This window comes from Leopardus geoffroyi, chromosome A3 (genome assembly GCF_018350155.1).
Source record: "Leopardus geoffroyi isolate Oge1 chromosome A3, O.geoffroyi_Oge1_pat1.0, whole genome shotgun sequence".
Lineage (NCBI taxonomy): Eukaryota > Metazoa > Chordata > Mammalia > Carnivora > Felidae > Leopardus > Leopardus geoffroyi.
The window spans coordinates 126,945,948-126,967,966 of record NC_059336.1 but is presented as its reverse complement, the minus strand read 5'-3'; the positions used below and the strand labels follow the sequence as shown (position 1 = coordinate 126,967,966).

General features: G+C 40.5%; 1 protein-coding gene across 2 annotated transcripts in view; it reads right to left on the bottom strand.

Moving 5' to 3' along the window:
* Positions 1-5,248: 5,248 nt before the first annotated feature.
* SMC6 (structural maintenance of chromosomes 6) overlaps positions 5,249-22,019 on the bottom strand; it is a 78,343-nt gene continuing 61,572 nt past the window's right edge. For both annotated transcript variants that reach the window (XM_045447661.1, XM_045447662.1), the window contains exons 22-27: positions 21,230-21,375; positions 17,580-17,705; positions 13,974-14,079; positions 10,399-10,551; positions 6,606-6,703; positions 5,249-5,758 (exon numbers count right to left, since the gene is read on the bottom strand). In XM_045447661.1, coding sequence (XP_045303617.1) covers positions 5,644-5,758; positions 6,606-6,703; positions 10,399-10,551; positions 13,974-14,079; positions 17,580-17,705; positions 21,230-21,375 — 744 coding nt within the window. In that variant the 3' untranslated portion in view covers positions 5,249-5,643. The remainder of the gene's footprint in view (positions 5,759-6,605; positions 6,704-10,398; positions 10,552-13,973; positions 14,080-17,579; positions 17,706-21,229; positions 21,376-22,019) is intronic.

Genomic DNA, 22,019 nt, shown 5'->3' with positions numbered 1-22,019 from the left:
CATTAAGTCAGACCAGAGACCAGGGCCTAACGATTTCATGCAGCCATTCAACAAGAAGCTGTGAGCGAGCACACCTCACCACAAACACTCGGGACGCCGATGGTACCTGAAACACTGATAGAACCGTCCCAAGTGCTAATAGAATGTCCTTCGCCCCTGTGCTTGGTGAGTCCAAAGTGGGGGCAGGGAGAGATGGGAGAGCCTCGGTGCCCCCCGATATTCTCTCCCCCTACTAAGTGACGGGGAGGTGGGGCGAGGAGCCGGGGAGGCTCCTTAGAATGGTACTCGGTTAAGTCAGACTCTGGCTATGCATTCATAGCAAATCTTCATTGGCCGCACCCTACGCACCCAATGCCCTTCTCACGGGGGGAGACAAATGATACCCAAACACCACACACACGCACACACACACACGTCCACCTGTAAGAACAGTGGAGAAAAGAACCATGAGCTGAGAAGGATGGGCAGCGACGGCACGTAGCAGTAACTATTTGTGACGGAGTGGTTAGGTGACATGTAGAGGAAGACCTGAAGGAAGGGAGCCACCGAGATGTTCAGGGCAATTGTGGAGAGAGAAAAAAACCCAACCCTCCAGCAGCCCGACTCATTCTTTTCGTAAATACAATGTGGGGACTGGGCCAGCAAGTGAACACGGCACCGGTAGTGTAGACGGGTGCAGCCGAGCTTGGCTAGAGCAAGTGTGCGGGCGCTCTGGGAGGCAGCATGCTCACTTCTGGGTGTATTGCCCGGAGAAGCGCTCACAGACCTACAGGGCTCCGTAAGGGGACGTGTCCCAGGATGTCTGTGACAGCATGTGGGGGAACTGCAGGCAACCTGGCGGCTCATCGCTGGAGGAATAGGTAGGTGAGGTGTGATCGATGCATCCTAGGCGAACTACAAAGTGGCCAGAAGCAACAATGCACGCACAGCAACATGCCGAACAGGGAAAAGAGAAATAAAATCTCTTGCAGGGTGTAATATATAAACGTCAACAACGCATTCTCACGGTAAGGACACTGAAGTCATGTTGAAACAAAAGGAAATATCACATCAGAGTAGCTATTGGGGGTGGGGCGTAATGGGAGTGGTTCAGTCACCGGTGTTCCACAACACCTCACCCCCAACACCTGGTGGCTTGAGATAGAAGCAATCATTTTACTATTTCCATGGTCTGCGGGGCAAGGGTTTGAGAGAGGTGTGGAGGAGTCTGGCTCGGGGTCTCTCCTGCAGTTGCAGGCCTGTGGCAGCTTGAGCTGACACAGGGGTCTGGAGCAGCTGGGGGTTCTCTTCCCATGATCTCAGGTCTCCCCCCCCCCCCCCCCATCTGGGGCCAGTTTGTGCTTTCTCACACCGCGGTGGCCTCAGCGACTTTCATGGTGGTTCGGGCTCCAGCTCAAGTAGTCCTAAGAAGAGGCTGGACGTTTCATAGTTTTTTCTGACCTGAACCCAGGTCATGAAATACCACTTCCACAGATAGCATTTTACTGGTGACAAGAAAGTCAAAAACCCATCCAGAGTCAAGGGGATAAGATTCCATGTCCTGCTTTTTACAAGGGAATCCTTTTGTTTGAAGAAATTGTATTTCCTATAATTCACTCATTTGGGATAACAGTCTCTGGATGAATAATAGGAACTTCTTTCTTTTCTTTTTTTTAAAAAATTTTTTTAATGTTTATGTTTATTTTTGAGAGAGAGAGTGTGAGCAGGGGAGGGGCAGAGAGAGAGGGAGACACAGAATCTGAAACAGGTTCCAGGCTCTGAGCTGTCAGCACAGAGCCCGACACACGGTTCAAACCCACAAACGGTGAGATCATGACCTGAGTTGAAGTCAGATGCCTTACTGACTGAGCCACCCAGGTGTCTCTGAATTTCTTTCTTAAAGAGCAGAATTTTCTCCACACGGTTGGAAATAATGTCAAGAAGTAAAACACATGCTTAAACAGATGTGTTCCGAGAGCCCTACGGCAGAGGATGTGTAGGGCTATGGCGAGAAACTGATAGTCAATTAGAGCCTCTAAATACAGTAGCGTAGGGTTCCCGTAGGTCCTTTCTTGCAAGCAATTACATTTATCCAGTATTCTGGGCACACAGTTTGGATTTTTCTCAGCATCTTGCAGGTGAACTATAGATCTTCAGACTCTTAAGTGGAGTTTTCCATTCTCACACTCGCCAGTGTGACTTTCCTCATCAAGTAGCAGTGTGCTGGCCTCCTCGTCTGCTCCTTCGCCGTCCTTGTGAAAGGCACCGTATCACCTTAGGTTTTAGGCCCCAGGCCAATTATCCTTGATTCTTCTCTCACAGCTCCCCAGTATTACCAGCAACTCCACTGCCTCTAGATCTCAAATTTAAATGCTTCTCCTCCCATTACTTTGGCCCAAGTCCCCATGACCTCTTACCTGGACCACCGTCAGGGCTTGCTTTCTGTTCACCACGACCCAAACCCTACTCTATCCCCACGGCAGCCAGGAGGAGTCTTTAAATAGGTTTACTAGACCAGGTCTGAAAACTTCCTTAGACATCAAATGATCTTTCTTCTGCCTACCTCTGAACCTCATCCCCTTTGCTCATGAAGCTGTATCAACATGAGCCTTTCGATTCCCGGACATGAGGTTCATTCTCGCAAGAGGGCCTTTGCCCTCATTTCCTCTGCCTGGAACTGCTGCCCTAGGTCTTCCCATAGCTCGTTCTCTCGCTCGCTTCAGGCTCTGCTTAAATACCTTCTGCAAAGTCTTCCCCTCACAGGGCTTCTGAGATACCACTCCCCTCCACTGTTAACTCCTTACCCTGCTTTATTATGCAAGCAATTACAGTTACCTGGAAATTATAACCTCAGCTCCATGAGGGCAGATTTGGTATTACTCACAGGAGTGTCCCCCGTGCTTTAAAGTGCTATAAGCACATGGCAGGAACTTCATCATTTTTGCATGAATTAATCTCTACATTCGTATACTGCAGAAAATCAGGGAGCAACAGCCCTCTAAGCTTGCTGATCAGTGAGTGTTCTCAGGCCACAGTTGTTTCTATGGACTCTATCCAGATGCCCCGGCCAAAATATAATAGGGTAGGTATCAATATTATATATAATTAGGACAGAACATTTCGTTTGCTGACTCAAAGAAACAGCGAATTTATATCTACCCTATTAGTTTACCACTCTTTAAACAAAAGCTATTCCTATTAAATACTGTTTTGGTGGATCTTCAAGTCCACAGCCATTTAGCTCCTGTCATGAAGTATCTGTTACCCTATGAACTCATAGAACTCTAAGTTTCAAACCAGTTCTCCAGAAAGTCTGAGCTGGCTGAGGTACATCTATCTGTGTTGATGTAAAACCAAGTCCTAAATCTAACCAGAACATTACTGACTCGGGACACAATACTTCATACTAAGTTGTGCCACACCTGCCTGTACAAAGGAAATCGGGATCCTTGGGGCTCCACCAGTCGAAAACACTTCTGATTCAGCCCAAGTCCTAGACAATAGTTTCTTACTCAGAACTGAGACATTTTGGAGACATGTGAAGGAAAGAAAAAAAAAAAAAAAAAAAGCAGCACTAGAGGACGGGAGAAGTGAAAATACTTAAACAAGAAGGCAGTGACTGAATCTTCAGTATAATCTTCAATATTGAGTAACTATTATTTATATCTTGGTTTACTAAAACTCATCGTATTTGTCATCTTGAGACTGGTTTTAATCACGTCCACCCCACGGATTTGAGAAAGTAGGATTGAAGAGTCCGAGGGAGTATGTGCCCTTGTTTCCCAGGATTTCATTCCTCAGTTCAGCCCTGATGATAAACCAGGGGTCGAGGAACCCTCTGATGTAGTGAAGTCACCCCATACATATACGTTTTAAGCTTTATTTTTAGAAGTTACATATAGTTAATTTTTTTCTTCTTTTATTCTAATTAATGTTACTATTAATTAGAACATTAATTGAGATTATTTTCACTTATGATAGTTGAAACCAAAACTTTGTGAGGCTAAAGCAATGAATAATCTTCAACTCTTAGCAAAAGATATTCAGATACTTGAGGATTTTATTTCCCACTCTGCACTCAGAACCGTAACATTCAAAAACTATCGTAAGGATTTAGATGCAAAAATTATTTAGCTAATCTAAGTTTATGCATTTGGTATATTCTTCATTTTTTTAATTTGAAAAAGCACATGTATGTTAAAAAACAGTTTTGATATGAATTAGTTATAAACATAACTTTAAAAGGTCAGACTTTGTATGGTTATGGGGGATGTTTAAAACTTTCAGCATACATCTCCTCTTTCTATAAATTCTTAGATTAGAAAAGCAGTTTGCCAACTGATCTCACATTAAGGCTAAATCAGACCCCCTTTCCTAAAATAAAAAACAAAATCCATTTTTTCTCAGTAACAATAGAAGTGCTGTTGTTTTTTAAAATACTGTTTTTCTTAAAATACGTCCTTTCCAATTACATAAATATTTATTGCTGGCAATACAGGAAGTGCTTCTTGAATACCCATGTCTGTCTTAAAACTTTAGCACTTACCCTAGTATCAAACACAGAGAATCCAGGCAGAAGTCCTATTCATGCCTTCTTAAAAAAGATTAAAAAAAAAAAAAAAAAAAAGCTGATAAATACCATTTCCTACAATATGCTAGATTTTATCATCCCAAGGCCAGCTCTAAAATCAGGAGAGGTCTTTGATAGCACTGATGTCAGTTCCCATCAACAGGCTGGCCTTTGGCTCTGGGCTGCTTTCCTGCTCCACAGGGGCCCCCAGTTCTCCCAGACCTTCTTCCCAGCCTGGGTCCTCTCAGCTGAGCCAGAGCCCAGGAGCCCCAGACAGCGGACTGAGGGGTCGTAAGCAAGGCAAACAGGCTGCAGGTCAGGGTGCAGTGCTGTGTCAATCCCGTTGTGACACGGGTTAGACGCTTAGCTGGGTGGACAACAGGGGACTCTGAAAGGCACTGTGTCAGAGCTGGTGGTGTTCCAGGGCTCCTTCAAAGTGCCATACAGACAGAGGGCATCCTCAGTTTGAATGAGATATGGTAATTAAAAGTACAGCTCAAATCTATAGTTGTATCTCTAATGATACAAAGTGACCTGTACAGGGATTCTGACCAAAGCTTTATACTCCTGTGCAGGCCCCTCATCATTAATAAGCACAGACAGACAATAAATCCACTGTAAACTGGTCCCCGTCCCCAGACCACCTGTGCACCACCTGCGATGAGAATGTGATATTCGGGACAACAAAACTAAATATAATCAGGTGCTCAAACTTTTATTTTAATTCTTACAAAATACCATAGAAATGAACCCAAACTAAACAGATATGTACACGTACATATGTACAAAATTTCACTTCTGAAAAACAATCTATAAAAGTAGATGGTTAAAAAAAAAAACTTAAAAAAAAAAAGATTTAAAACCAGTACTATGAAATTAATTTTCTCAAAGTAAAGTAACAGTAATTTTAAATTGCTGGTTGTAGTAGGCTTTCTAGACTTATTTACATATTTTATTCAGGCCAGATGTATAAAGGAGCTTCTTTTATTTTGGAATATTTTCAGTTTCATTTTATTTCATCACAGACTCCCGAACTGTTTCCCTTTACAAATCTTCCACGTGAGGATGCAGCCCGTGGCACCAGCAGCTACAGCTCAGCTCCGGTCTTCTTCCTCCTCATGAGTCACAGGTCGGAAAGGCAACGTAGTCTGTCCTCTTTCAGGGTCAGACATCCGAAGAATTCTAATCAGTCTACTAGATGGAAGTGAACTAGAGGAAGTAAAATTAATTATTCAAAATGTCTAGGAAATTTTTTTCACATTAAAAAGAATTCTACTCCTACCTCATGAAAACACAAATCTACCCTATCTACTAACGTGGGATATGTTGAATATCAGGAGTTCTAGGAGAAATATAATTTGCAATCAAGAAATAATTTGTTTTCATTTTTAAAAATTAACTTCCTGCTAAATGCCAGGGGCTTTCAGTTTAGAAGAAAAAGAAAATGAGATTTATATACCCGCTCTTTCTAACTCTTGTTCTTCTTGTCTTGCGAGGAAATTCTGTCTACCTGAAAATTCCCAGTCACAAACTTAAATCTTGTCTACCTGAAAATTCCCAATCACAAACTTAAATCTCCCTAGGACCAAGTGACCACTTTAGAGGCAGAGTATCAACTCTAAGTGACACCATGCCGACTGCCAGCAGGGGAGAGCTCCTTATTTAGAAAGACTGGTAGCCGTAAGTCACCGGGAAAAGAGCCAAGACTAGGGAAATCCTGAATTGTATCTTTAGTCTAAACAGAATTAGTAAAATTAAATTACTTTATTAGTTGGTCATGATAATCACAAAGGAACAGAGTCAAAATGGAAATAATAACAAGTCAGTACTCATATTTAAATCAACTTGGTTTTGTTATGGAAGGGAAATAATAAAAATACAATTTTAAGTACCTAAAAAGGAAAAATTATCTTAGATCTCCTGACACAGAAACTGATTTATTTCTTAATATTGGTGACTTATGTGTTTGCATTTTAAAAATTTAGATTATAAGAGATTTATTTTCCCCTTTTATATCTTGATGTATATATTCACAGAAGAATTTTTTCAAAGTTACCTCATGCTTTGAGGGGTAAGCAAGATGAACTGTCTGAAACGCTGGGAGTCCGCCATCTTGAGTATCATATCCATTGCAATTCTCCGGTTAACCATGTCCTGGGGAAAAAAGTTAGGGTCACTGCTGCATTAATCACGTTCCTGCAAAAGCAGCATTCTGCTGGCTGATACCAACTCCTGCATTTTTATCCAGGGATCATCTACTACCTTATTGGATGCCAAACTATTCTTACAGGGAAAGATAATATCCAAAACTATGAGTGGAAAATAACAATACATGTCTCTTCCAGGTAATTTCTATAGTCAGATTGTTTTAGTAAATATAGCTCCCTCCCTCAAATATATTTAGCAATTAAAATAATCAACAAATATCCCAAAGACACAACTCAATGTTACAAAATGAATCTAATTTGTACCGTAATAATAATTAATACCTCAGGAGAACAACATAAAAAATGACTAGCTATAAAGTTACTAATTCTGTCAAAATGTCCCTCAATGATTAAGGTGTTTTAAAACCTCTGACCCTGCCCCACCACCTTCTACAATGTGTACAATTTGAACCAATGTAAATTTACAAACCAATTCCTCCATTTAATCTTTAAGTTAAATAGCATATCAGTGTATAGAAAAATAATGCTTCATTATAACAGGGCTTTTTTAATTAATTTTTTTTCATTATAACAGGTTTTGAAACTAAATTAAACTGTGTGCTTACATTTTCTGAGTTCAATTATCAGAGAAAGAAAAAAATCAAAGTACTGCTCCCTACCTTGAAAATTCCTGAAAAGTTGAAAACATAAACAAATGTTATTATAGGCATATATTTTTAACGGTCTATTTGAAAATTTATGTGGCAGTACAGCATGGTGGTTAAGAACACACTGTTTGGGGAGCACCTGGGGGGGCGGTTAAGTGTCTGACTTTGGCTCAGGTCACAATCTTGCAGTTTGTGGGTTCGAGCCCCGCGTCAGCCTCAGTGCTGACAGCTCAGAGCCTGGAGCCTGCTTTGGATTCTGTGTCTCCCTCTCTCTCTGCCCCTCCCCTGCTTGTGTTCTGTGTCTCTCACTCTTTTCAAAAATAAATAAACATTAAAAAATAATTTAAAAAAAAGAACACACTGTTTTGGAGGCAGACAGGTTACTAACATCCTGGTTGCACAGCTCAATGGCTTGTATTATATAAATTCTTCCCTCAGGCATATCTGACTTAAAGCAACCTAACTTAAAGTTAACAAAAATAACGAGAGCTTGTTCAAGTAGAATGCTTTCCTTTCAAAACACTGCCCTGGGGAGGCCTATCATTTGATAACAAAGCCGCCAAACCACCAAAATGTCTGCATTTGCTTCCAATTGGTTTTCAGGACTTAGGTACATTTTTCTGAATAGTTCCAATGGGGCAAAATGCCATTTTGATTAAGAACCTCTAAGTTTCCAGGGGCGCCTGGGTGGCTCAGTTAGTTAAGCGTCTGACTTTGGCTCAGGTCATGATCTCACAGTTCATGGGTTCAAGCCCCACGTAGGGCTCTGTGCTGACAGCTCAGAGCCTGGAGCCTGCTTCGGATTCTGTGCCTCCATCTCTCTGTCTGCCCCTCCCCTGTTTGTGCTTTTTCTCTTTCTCTCTCTCAAGAATAAATAAACATTAAAAATTTTTTTAAAAAAAGAACCACTAAGTTTCTAAAAGAGAAAGAACAGAATTAAATTTGACAAATAAGATAAGAGATAAGGCTGCAAAATGGCATTTTGGACAAAATCACTGCATGGAAAGAACAATCATCTTCTGCGATTTGTGAATTAGCTCTGAAGCCAATTCTCAGAAGAATTTCTAAGCAATCGCAGCAATGTTATCACGGGGAAAAAATGACACTGAAGGATTAAACAGGATTAAAATGCTCCATGAATGAGCATTTTCTAAATACTTATGGGCCAGGCATCAGACAGGTAGAAATATGATCAAGCCATAGTTGGTAACTTCCAAAAAAGGTATAATTTGGTAGAAGATTCACACATGAGAATAGGAGATGGCAACAGAATGAAAATGTACAAAAATCTATGTAATAGTAAATGTATATAGTACAAATTACATAATAATATATTCTATAATATAAAAAATAAAAATAACAGTGTGAATTGGTATAGAGTGGTGGCAAAGGAGTTCTGAGAGGTTCCTAATTCTGCCTGGTGTTCACAAAGGTGACATAAAGGTGACATCCGAACCAAGCCTTGAAAGGTGAGTAGACAAAGGGGGGCACAACACGCAGAGGCACAGTGTTTAAAAATCGTAAGTAGTTAGCAAAGCCACAAAGTGGGTAGATACTTCATCAGGCAGGGTCTCACAGATACCCAAAGAACTAAACTTTTATCCCAGATAATTCACCACCACAGAGTTCCAAACAAGTGAGTGACCATGATCGGATTCATTTTAGAAATATAAACCTGGCAAAACAGTGAGGGAGGAACCAAGGAAGAAGCGAGATTAAAGTCTGGGCGTCTGTACAGGAGGCGGTTATGACAGGCAGGGGGTGAGGAGACAGGGACAAGTAACAGGAAGGAGCAGAGACTCGAAAGGTCAGATGTGACTGTGACGGGCAAATGAAAAGGAAGGGAGGATCACAGATACATCAAAGGTCTCCTAGCAAGGTAACTGGGCGGGTAATGGCTATTGGCCACCAATCAAGGTAGGGGATTCAGGAAAAGGAAGAGGCTCTGAGTGGAAGACTTGCTGAATGTGAGGCGTGGTCATGCCAGATGACATCGAAACTGTTGGGCATATGGGTCTGGAGTGCGAGAGAGGGGCCAGGATGAGACACTCAGATTTGCTGGTATCCAAATGTAAGTGGTAGTGTTGGTGGCAGTTAGAGTGTGTTTGTGTGTGTGTGGGGGGGGGGGGGCGTTGGGGGGAGGGTGTAGCGTGAAGACGTACGCAGGGTATGGTATCCAGGAAAATCAACAACAGTATCAAAAACAGACAAAGAGGACCTCACACATTTCAGGAGAACAGCAGCTTGGAACACACCAGAACCAGGAAAGAGGAGAGCAGAAGCTGGCTAGAATGCACATTGTAAGAGATGCAGGATAGGTCTGTGGTGTCAACTCCTTCAAAGAATTAAAATAATACTAAAAGTTCATTTGTGATCTTTGCTAAACAAGTTTTGCTAGAGTACTGTAGTCTAAACCCAGATTACAGTGGGTTTAGAGAGAATGAGCCAGGAACCATACAGAGGCCGGTTAACAGCCGGTTTGGGAGGGCCTACTCCGTGCCTCCACCTTTGTAAGTGCATTTGCACGGAAGACCTCACTGGAGTCTCACCATAACCCTCTGAGGTAGGAAAGATGAGTAGTATCATTTTATACATGAAGAAATTGAGACCCCCAAAAGGATAAATAGTTTGCCTCACGCCCTTCGGGTAAGTTAAGTCTTAATCCTAGGTTTTTAATTTCGAAGTCAAATGTTCCTGCCCCTTGTGTTATATCTACTGCTCTTCCAAAAAGTGTAGCTGTGAAGAGAGGGAGAAAATCAGCAGTGGCTGCCGTTCGTCCAAACAAGGAATTGCTTGTAACTCTGTGTTAAAATGGAAGATGGAAATAAACTAGGGAAGACGCTGACGGCCTGGATGGGGTCTCTAGGGCAGCAGGGAGAACACTAAAACTCTTTGTTCCTTCCTACCACCTATCACGGACTGACGTGTCAGGCAGGATCCCTTCTACTGTGGGTAAAACTAAACAAAATATTGCTTCCTTTCAAAATACACATTTCCAACAACAAAGATTACAGAATTCAAAATTTCACACTACCATATAGACATCAAATTCATCCAAGCATCTGAAAGGAGACTCAGCAATGGACCACAGAGAAAGAATGAAGCAAACTGTGGAAAAAGAACGTTCTCCTCCGGATAAGGCTCTCATGTCATTGAAAGCAGCCCTGTTTCCCTCTCCAGGCTGAACCTGCCAAGAATTAACAAAGAAACAAAGTACAGCAAAAGTCAGACTAAAGTCTTTACAAAAAACATTGGCTAGAATTAGAAAGAATGAGTTTATAGTAAAAAAAGAAAAAGAAAAAAAGAATAAAATCATTTAGTGATGTGACATCTACTTAACAATATTAATTCTGATCCATGACTGTGGGATACCTTCCCACTTATTAGTGTCTTCTTCAATTTCCTTCATCAATGTCTTGTAGTTTTCAGTGTATAGATCTTTCACTTCCTTAAATTTATTCCTAAATATTTTATTGTTATCGGTCTTGTGAATGAGATTGTTTTCTTTATTTCTTTTTTCCAACATTTCTAAGTGCCAAGATAATCTTACATTACTTGAATTACAGTGACATCTAGTGGTTAAGCCGCTTTAAAAGTAATTACTGAATGTCAGAAAGGCAACAGGACCAACTTAGAGGCTCACACTGGCCAAAGAAGAAAAGCAGCAATGATTGAAACATAAAATCTCTTCCAAAAGAGATTCAAATGGGGACAATAAAAAAAGCAATTAATAAAATTAAAAACAAACTCTTTTACACAGTACGCTGGGAAGACAGTATAAAATAACATTAGAGGGGTGCCTGGGTGGCTCAGTTGGTTAAGCAGCCAACTTCACCTCAGGTCATGATCTCACTGTTTGTGGGTTCGAGCCCTGCGTCGGGCTCTCTGCTGCAGCTCAGAGCCTGGAGCCTGCTTCAGATTCTATGTCTCCCTCTCTCTCTGACCCTCCCTGGCTCGCACTGTCTCAATCTCTCTCAAAAATAAACATTAAAAAAAAAGTTAGAAGGAATTCTATTTTCATTTGGATAGAATTCCAGACATACATATATACCATACCCACAAGGTAAAAAAGCAGAGCACCATCAGGTTTTCTATCATAAAGTTTTATCATGTGCTTTAGCAGACCTGTAGCTTCACATACTTTCTCTTCCACTCTTTGAAAAATCACCTCTCAAGTAGCATTCATATCAAAGGGTTATAAAAACATTCTGAAGTTACACACTGACATTTTACATTTATTATCCATAAGTCTGAATCTGTAAAAATCCAAATGAAAAAGCAACTAAGTAGTAAAAAACCAAACCCACCCAACCAAACAAAATACCCCACATAAAAGCAAGAACTAAGTAACTAGATACTGTCTTTTGCTCCCAAACTGCATTTTACATCAATCTAATAAACGAAGCCCTAGATTAATTGTGGAGATCTAAATTTTACCCCTGATCCATTACTAATTAGGTTTTAGTTTCCTTATTTATAAAATGAAGACTAGAGAATTTAAGGATTCTTAAAACAGTAATATTCTTTTGAATAACAGGGATGATGATGCAGAAGGAATAGCTTCAGTTGTCCTGCACAATTAGCTCTGGGGATAAATTATCCAAACACTCCTAATATTTTCTCTTTTTCATTTTTTTTTTTTTTTAATTTTTTTTTTCAACGTTTATTTATTTTTGGGACAGAGAGAGAGACAGAGCATGAACGGGGGAGGGGCAGAGAGAGAGGGAGACACAGAATCGGAAACAGGCTCCAGGCTCTGAGCCATCAGCCCAGAGCCTGACGCGGGGCTCGAACTCCTGGACCGCGAGATCGTGACCTGGCTGAAGTCGGACGCTTAACCGACTGCGCCACCCAGGCGCCCCTCTTTTTCATTTTTATTAGAGTATAATTCATATACAGTAAGGAACATAAATCTTAAGTTTTCTGCTCAATTACCTGGGTAATTACTCAGATCAAGACCTAGAACATTTCTACCATCTCAGCAGATCCCCTGTGCTCTCTCCCAGGCACTATGAAATCCAAAAGGTAACAACTATTCTGACTTTAATCATCACCATTCAATCAGGCGAATTTTATCAGTTTTAGAAGAGTTCTGAAGAGTGGAATTGCTTTCACAGACACTGTGAAATTAGTTCTATCAAATTATACTCCCACTAGCCAGGCATGAGGGTTCCAAGCCCACAGTCTCACCAACACAATATATGATCGGCGTTGAGTTTTAGTTACACTGCTAGCAGCAGGACAGTCATTGTTTATGATATAAATTTGTATTTTTCTGATGAAAAACTATATTGGACACTTTTTCATGTACTTATTCACCATTTGGATACTCTATGAAGTTTCTATTTAAGCCTTTTGACCATTTTTAAATGCACAGTCATTCTTTCTCATAATTATTATTATTCTTTAAAAATTTAGATAAGTCTTACATACATGTACTGTAAATTATTATTTATCCTAAGTATAAAATGAAGTATAATTTTTTTTAAAAATGAAGTACAAATTTATGGCAACTAAGAGCACTAAGCAATTACTTAAAAATTTTGCCCCAATTATTTGGTTACTCTTGACTTGGCCACACAATTTTTTTTTTTTTAATTTTTTTTTTTTTTTTTTCAACGTTTATTTATTTTTGGGACAGAGAGAGACAGAGCATGAACGGGGGAGGGGCAGAGAGAGAGGGAGACACAGAATCGGAAACAGGCTCCAGGCTCTGAGCCATCAGCCCAGAGCCCGACGCGGGGCTCGAACTCACGGACCGCGAGATCGTGACCTGGCTGAAGTCGGACGCTTAACCGACTGCGCCACCCAGGCGCCCCTTGGCCACACAATTTTTAATGCAATATCCCATACTTCCTCTTTCAATGCATGCAACTATGAAGGATCCACAAATACAGACCCCACAAAGTTGAATACGGTGGCTTTGCTTATCCAATTGAGGCTAGATCTACGGACGCATTCAGAAATAAGTAAGTGCAGACAATTACATGGGGTAGAACATTCTTCTGAGAAATCCTTTCTTGGATTCCTTAGAGTGGCTTCCAGAGAATATGGACTTTCTATAATATCCCACATAATTTAAAATGCTGTATGAGTTTTAAAAAGAAACCTGTGGAGTGGAAAGAGGGTAAACATTTGTCACTGAAAATAAATTTCCTAATTATCTTCATAGTGGTTTCAGGGGGGATGTAGCTAACGCTACAATGGCAGCATTAGCTAGTGATCAGTTTAATTTTCAACACTCTTGGGGCGCCTGGGTGGCGCAGTCGGTTAAGCGTCCGACTTCAGCCAGGTCACGATCTCGCGGTCCATGAGTTCGAGCCCCGCGTCGGGCTCTGGGCTGATGGCTCAGAGCCTGGAGCCTGTTTCTGATTCTGTGCCTCCCTCTCTTTCTGCCCCTCCCCCGTTCATGCTCTGTCTCTCTCTGTCCCAAAAATAAATAAACGTTGAAAAAAAAAAAAAATAATTTTCAACACTCTGGCAAACACCAGCCTTAAAAGTAAGTTCTTTTGTTTTCCAAAGATAATAGATTAAAACTATTAATGTATTATCAAAAGAAATGCAGCAGCTAATTCTAACGATTAGCATACAAAGAGTTAAGATACTTACTGATATGCTAAGAGTTTCATTCTTATGGTCAAAATTCATTTTCCCGCAATAGGCCCGCTGAGATAGTAAGTTGTCAAAGTATAATTTGCATCGTAAAGTCAAACATCTTGGAATAAAGAAATGGGGCACATTAAAAAGAATATAAAGATATAAAAACTGTATATTCAGCATGATCTTTAAACTAGCATGTAAGACCAGAGAGGGATATGCCGAAATGTTAACACTGGTTGCCCATTTAATAGGTAGGATTCTAAGATTTTTTCCCCCCCATCTTTATGTTTTATTTGTGTCTCCACATTTTTACCACTTCATTTCCTTTTACAATAAACAAACATCATAAAATGAATAAAGATGTTATCCCACATTTAATATAGGCCAGCGAGTCCATATGAATATATCAATCATTCAAGCAATTTACATGAGACATCACCCTAATACAGAAGACATGAATCTTGCCCTCAAGAGATTAAACTCTAGTAGTGTTAAGATAAAAAATAAATGGCCTATCCATGTGCTTATCTCCTCTTAACTTTTTATGGTGACAAAAAAGGGCTCAATCATTCTGTACCTATAATACTTTACCCACAGCCTGGCACAATGCAGACTCCATTAATCACATGACATTCCACTGTAAGGAAAACTTTTCCCTTCTTTCTCAATTATTTATTTACTTATTCACTTTTCCATTCATCGGGATGGAGTCACAGATTCTTATTTTATTCTCTGGATTACATATTCTTGCCCTCAAACAGGCAGGCCCAGGTTTCGCCAGTGGGAGCCTCTTCAGGCTGCTTCCTACATTCTTTTATCATGACTCTATGTTTCTTCCAAGCACCTCCTTACTTTCTGGCGTAGCAAGAGGCTCACGTTTACCTTCCCTGCCCAGCTCTGGAATCAGCCATTTCTCCAAGGAGGGAATGGTATTTAGAAAATAAGATCTAGATGAAAGGAAACTTGGTATTTTTCTTAACAACTCTGCTCCTTAATGAGTCTAAGGCTTGCTTCTTCAGAGTAACTATCAGTTTATTATTATCTCTCCTAATTCCCTTCCTAAACTACATTAAATCTCCATCCCAGAAAATACTGATAGCTTGAGTTTTCTTTTGTGAGACAGCAATGACTGCTAGCTGGTTTTCAGAATTTTGTGTTGACATTTCTTTCTTTCACTACTGATATTCATCATGGGATGTCTAAGAGAGATTGTCCTCATAAAATGGCAAGGTTCTTGCCATTTGGTGCCATTTTGGTGGTGAGGAAACGTATCAAGGTCATCGACTGTAAGACGAATACTTTTACAGAAAATATTTTATTTTCTTTTTTAAATGTTTATTTATTTTTGAGAGGAGAGACAGAACGTGAATGGGGGAGGGGCAGAGAGAGCGGGAGACACAGAAGCCGAAGCAGGCTCCAGGCTCTGAGCTACTGGCACAGAGCCTGACACGGGGCTTGAACTCGAGGACCGTGAGATCATGACCTGAGCCAAAGTCGGACACTCAACCGACTGAGCCACCCAGGCGCCCCCCAGAAAATATTTTAAATACAATACAAAAACAAATCCTACTGCTACTGGAAAAGAGGCAGAAGTAGGCACTGGATTTACTTAGCCTGAAACAACCAAAACATTGTACAAAATAAGTGAAATAAGTTTTCAGACTGGACATCAGATAGTGCAGGCAATTCCAGTCAAAATGATCTCTAAAATATGGGAAACAAATGAATTGGGCCTTATAGATGTCCCAAGTCACTACTTACAGAAAGAGTGAAGGGGGGCGGAAACCCAGGCGGAGCCCAGAGCTTTTTCTGTTTGAGAAGATGGAGCTGGGAGTCTGGGGAGGCCAAGGCAGTCGGGTTCTTAAAGCCTAGAGAGTGCAGCACAGGGAGAACTCCAGAGGCTAGACACAGGGTAGACAGAGGGCGCACTATTCTCAAGCTGACAACTCTCTCTGCATATGTGAGGTTGGAGCAAGAAACATCCCAAAGCAGCAGAAGTGATCCCCACGACTGCCCAGAGCCAGAACAGTTCACGTTCCCACAGGCAGAAGCTTCCTACCTCACAAGGTACACTGCAGTGGAGGTCTCCGAAGGGCGCTGCCTCACAGGTAGGAAAGAGCTGGCCCTCGACTAAAGGCTGCTCTGGTCCCACTTAATGGAACTTACAAGCAGCCTCACAAAGATAAAAATAAATCCTACATAATTGAAGTCCTAATAACATGCTTACAAAACTGAAGCACACATCTCAGGGGCACCTGGGTGGCTCAGTCGGTGAAGCGTCCGACTTCAGCTCAGGTCATGATCTCTCGGTTTGTGAGTTCAAGCCCCGCGTCGGGCTCTGTGCTGACAGCTCAGAGTCTGCAGCCTGCTTCGGATTCTGTGTCTCCCTCTCTCTCTGCCCCTCCTCCACTCACGCTCTCTCTCTCTCTCTCTCTCAAAAATAAACATTAAAAAAAATATTAAAAAAAAAAACCTGAAGCACACATTTCAAAAACTAACCTATAGTTTAGTTAAGGAACATGGGCCAAACGTGCAAACCCTATTTCCCTTTATGGAATTATCTGAGTTTCCTCATATGCACTAGAACTAGATGTATTTCTTTAATTCTATAGTCTCATGGGGCTGGCTGGGTGGCTCTGCCAGTTGAGCATCTGACTCTTGATTTCGGCCCCGGTCATGATCTTGTGGCTCATGAAATCGAGCCCTGCGTCGGGCTCTGTGATGACAGTGCAGACCCTGCTTGGGATTCTCTCTCTCCCTCTCTCTGCTGCTCTTTCTCTCTTTCTCCAAAAATAAAGAAATAAACAAACAAACAAAAAAAAAACCAAAAAAAGCACTCTGTTAATTCTATAGTCTCAGGATTATGGAGTTTGGGTATAAAGACTGGTAAAAAGCAGGTCACTGAGGGAATACCATTGGGGAAAACAGAGGTTAAGTGGAAAAAGACTAGGACTGCCTTGGATACCAGTAGGTCAAGAGCCATCCCTTCCTACAACCTATCCTCTGATTTATTTCTGTTGTTTTTGAATTTTTTTTGGGGGGGGGGGGGTCAATCTATCCCTGAAAGTATGAATATTTCTAGGTAGTACATACATTTCTCTGATCCTGTGTTCATTCTTTGAACCAATATATTATCAACTTCCTATTATATTTCAGGCACAGTAGTAGGTCCTGGAGACACAGCAGTAAACAAAACAGATTCTACATCCATGGAGCCACATCATTCAATCAGATCATAAACTGCCTCAACAGGTCCCATCAAAACTTGTATCCCTTAAGAACATGCAGTGTCCAAAAGTAAAAGAGGCTGTTTCAAAGCCAGTGAGCTCCTATTCAAAGGACCTACGTAAGCAGTGACTGAACAAGCCATCCCGAGTTATCTAGTAAAGGGATCTAATAGTGGAAAAATTGGATAAGCCCACTACGCAAATCCCTTCTAAGCCAGAATTCTGATTAAATCATAGGACCCTATGTATCAACCAATACAGGAAGCACCGCAGTTTCTTCTTTAACTGGATTGTATAAAGTTCTTTCAATTGAATTTTATTTATAAAGGACAATGTAAAAATGAAAGTACAAAATTATATACGTGGTAATATTTTTAAATGCACCTACCGTCTAAATTGTTGATATGTTTTGTATCTATGAGTCATTATTTCTTCCAGCAATTTAATAAATCTTTTTAAAGTCCTTACTTTATTATCCAGATCAAGATAGGTTTCTCTTGCTTCTTGGTACAGCCTATTTTATGAACAAAATATTAAGTCAATAAATGCCATTCAAAGAATCACAAAGAAAAGTAAAATCTCAGATATATTTAATGGGAGGAAGGGAGAGTGCAGGGATGCCCAGGGAATCAGCGATTGCAGGTATCCTGTCTCCAAGCACAATACACCCCCAGAATGAGCATGTGCTGCCCTAAAGTGGAAGAGCTGTTAGCAGGGCTGGGCAGGAGAAAAGTCCAGGCCTTGCAGAAAGCAGAGGAAGTAAGTGAGGGAAGTACCCAGCTGGGGCCCAGAGTGGCAGATCTTAGAAAATGCCAGCAAATATACACCTTCTAAAAGTGAAGTGATCACACTGGAAGGCAAGAAATGTTTCCCTTAGTGACAGATGGCAGTGCAGGAACAGAGAACACAGGGTGAGTGTTAGCATCCGCCAAGCCCAGTCTGAATAAGACAAGGTCAAAGAGGCAGAGAAGGCATGGCCACTCAGCAGTGCTATCACAGAGCGCGCCCACTCACTGCTACAGCAGTCTGAAAGGCCTGGCCAAGGCTCCACAGCTACCCACCCCACGTTCGTTCAGATGCTCAGTCCAGGAAAATCCAAGTAAAAAATGACTAACAAAAAAGGCACAAGCACAGATTCCACATGCAGATATTTATAGAAAAAAGGCTTGGGAAAGAGCAGAGGACACTCCCAACAAAGAAAGCACATTAGTACAACGTGGTTACAAAGCAGACAAAAGCTATAATCGAAAATCATGAATTAAAACAAAACAGAATATGAGGTAAGTGCTACCAGGAAGGGATGCCCCAAAGCAGAAATGCCCCAAAGAACTGCAATAGACAAATCACTCAGAGAACAGACGGGTAAACAAAAGAAGGTGATAAGCGGGTTAAGAGGAGGCGGTAAGCAGGAACCTGCAGAAGCCACGATGGGGCAGGGGACACGAAGACAAAGTGAGAAGATGCCGCACAGAGACAAGAGACAAGAGACAAGAGACAAATGCAGAAAACACTGACAGACACAGAGATCGGGAAGGAGAAAAGCAAAAAACTGGGGAAAAAAGATAACATGGTCAGACAAAAGAACTAGAGAAGACAAAGGACATACAACACCTGTGCAACAAAGGCCTAAACAAAGACAACTAAACAAGAGAACAGAAACTATTTAAAAGTAAAATACAAAAAAAGAAATTTTAAGAAATAAGATAAACCTACAGATTAAAAAAAACCACAGCATACACCAAGAAAAGGATCACGGACTCTGACTCATCAGAAACAGATACTCAGGAGAAAAAGAATTTTCTATTAGGCTGAACTATCCTTCAAATTCAAAAGCTACAGACAAACAGTTCTGAACATGCAAAAACCAAACATTACTCCACATGGCCATTCTTAAGGAAGCAATTATAGGAGAAACAGAATTTCAAACGGCTACACAGCCCTTCAGAAAGAGGTAAAATACAATCTTCACACCAAAAAAACTCACAGAAAAATGAAAATACATAAGTTCACAGAAAAAGATATAAATAAATGGTCCTTAAGACATAAATAGATGTTCAGACTCAATATAAGTGAAATGGAAATTAAAATTACATTGAGCTATATTCTTTTCTTAAGGAAATCTACCTGTCAGCAAAGAGAACCAAAGGTTGTCACACACTGTTTACGCTGAGGGGAAACCAGCCTCAGATACACCGCCGATGCCAACGGCCGATGGAAGTGCAAACACGCACAGTCCAGGGGGCGGGTGTGGGGGGGTGGAATCTTCCAACATGGAGTTAATCCTGTTAAAACACCCTGACTACACAATAAGACACATGTGTGCCACCATTTATAACAGCAGATTAGACTTCAACTACCCATCAGGAGATGATTAAATACCATGTAATTACAAAAAGCAGTAAGAAAATGCCTATGTACTGATAAAAAAAAAAGTCTCCAAAACATACATTAAAGAAAGCAATTTGTAAAACAGTTTGTTTATTTAGTGTGCTACCTCTTCTATCTGGCAAGAATGAAAAATAACATACACCACTTTGCACTTCCGTAAACAATGAAAGCATATTTAATACATTAATTTATCAAGATAAAAAGAGAGAAAAGTGCTGCAGATGATGAGACCAGAGAGGAAGTCAACACCTATCATGGCCTCTCCTTTACACTGTACTTAAAACATGCGAGGTAACACTCTCTCAGGTCCTCGCTTCCAAGATGAGCAAGAGGAGGACTTAATCATGGTCATGTCACACAGGGCCGCGGCTGCCTGCTACCTATCTGCTGCACCCTGGGACAAGGCCAGGAAGAAGTTGGTTACTCAGAACAAGGCAGGGGCCACTGCCATCAGGGACATTTCCGAAGCCAGTGTCTTGGACGCCTGCATGCTTCGTGAGCGGTGTGTGAAACCGCGTCCTGTGGGAGCTGGGCCATTCACAGCAAGGGAGCCTGGCGCCGTTCTCCTGAGGCCCCACAGGGCTGAGCACCCCCACCCCGATTTGGGCCCGCGGGTACTGCCCCACGACCTCGCGCACGGCCCACATGAGAAGCCAAGTACTTAAGGACTGAAGAGAAACTGTTTTCTAGAAAAAACTAAACTGGAGATTATACCTTAAAAACCAAACATGTGAGGTACTATTTTAAAGAAAAACTTCCATTTTTGTGTTTCTTCCCATTGTTTCCCACTGTTTTTGAAAACAGGATTATGAAAAGCTCTTCATAAAGTGTAAAAGCTGTAATTTTCTCCATAATTCAATCAGCATCCTACAGTTGTACACAATTCCTAATTTTTCAGCTTTATAAATGACGCTACAATAAACATACCTCAGCACAAAATGCTTTTCTGATTTTGGATTATAACAAAATTACTTGGCCAAATTGAAATTTTTGAAGGTATCTGACAAACTGCCTTAATGCTTTTCAGAAAAACTTTAATCATAATCACATCTAACATTTTAGGAACCCTACATATTGTTTTATCATGGACTAACTCATTTAATCTTTATAGCAACCCTATAACTGTAAGTACACATACGTTACACGTTACAGATGAGAAAATGAAGATTCAGAGAGATTAGGTAATTTACAAAAGTAACATAAGTAGGTAGTAGAATTACAGTTCAGACCAAGGTACTCTTGCTTGAGAAACTGTGCTTTAACTATAGTAGAGCCTCCATTCTTACCAGTAATATGAAAATATCTATTTCACTGAAATCTCCCTGACATGAGACTATTTTTATCATCCTGACATATATGAAAATGGCTTCTAATAGTTTTGATTTGCATTTCTTTTAATTGCTTGTGAAACTGAACATTTTTGTCTATATGAATCTTAAAGGTATAAAATGGCATTTATGTTAAAATATCACTCCATAATGAGTTTTGTTTCGACCCAGAAGAAAAAAAGTTTATTATTAATGACACATATGAAAAACTAGTTTGACCTGTAGCTATATCCCATAGCAATACTATGTTTATAAACATAGATGTTTTTATGTCTTAATAATATGTATGAGTAATAAAGTAGAAAAGCTACCAACCACGTACCTCATTATTTCCTCTCGATCTCCATGACTAGCATGTTCAGCTTGTATCTTTTGTCTTAATCTATTAATTTCTTTGTCCAGAATTGATGCAGATTTTTTTACTTCAATCCGTTCTGGGCAGATTTGTCTCGCTTGTGACATTTTCTCCTAAGGTAACAGATGTTTAGTATCTTTAAAACTTGTCTTTGACATAATTCATTGTACTACTTGTGTCCACAAACACAAAGTAAAGTTCTGAACTTAGAATCAGAATTTTAGATGTGTTTTAGTTACATTTAGTATCAATGTTATTTCTTTACACCTTATATTGAGACTAGTCTAGACTCATTATAAATCTTCAACAGAAAATTGCATTACTATACATGACTTTAATAATTTATAAGAGCTCCATATGTTCCTAGGGAAACAAATTTCAAGTAACAGTAATGAAAAGTTTGGCATTTTTATGAGCGAGGTCAGACAGCTTTCTGTATGTTTTAGGATGGCCTCTGAACACCAAATAATACTGAAAACACAAAGAAAAATATCTTTGCATTCATAAATAAAAAACCCAAAGCACTTTTACACACAGTAGTTTATATTCATAACATTCCATATAATAAGTCATAAACAAGTAAGATAATAGATCAGAATTTAAGCGTTCTCCTAAGAAAAGTTAGAATTTATCTCTTCTAGTTAGAGCAACAGTGCCCTCAGCTTCTCTAAAAGCAGAACAGGGCTGCTGCTGACAGCTGTTAACAAGGGTATGTAGTAAGTAGGGGCTGAATTCCAGCCCAGCCCACACCCAAAGG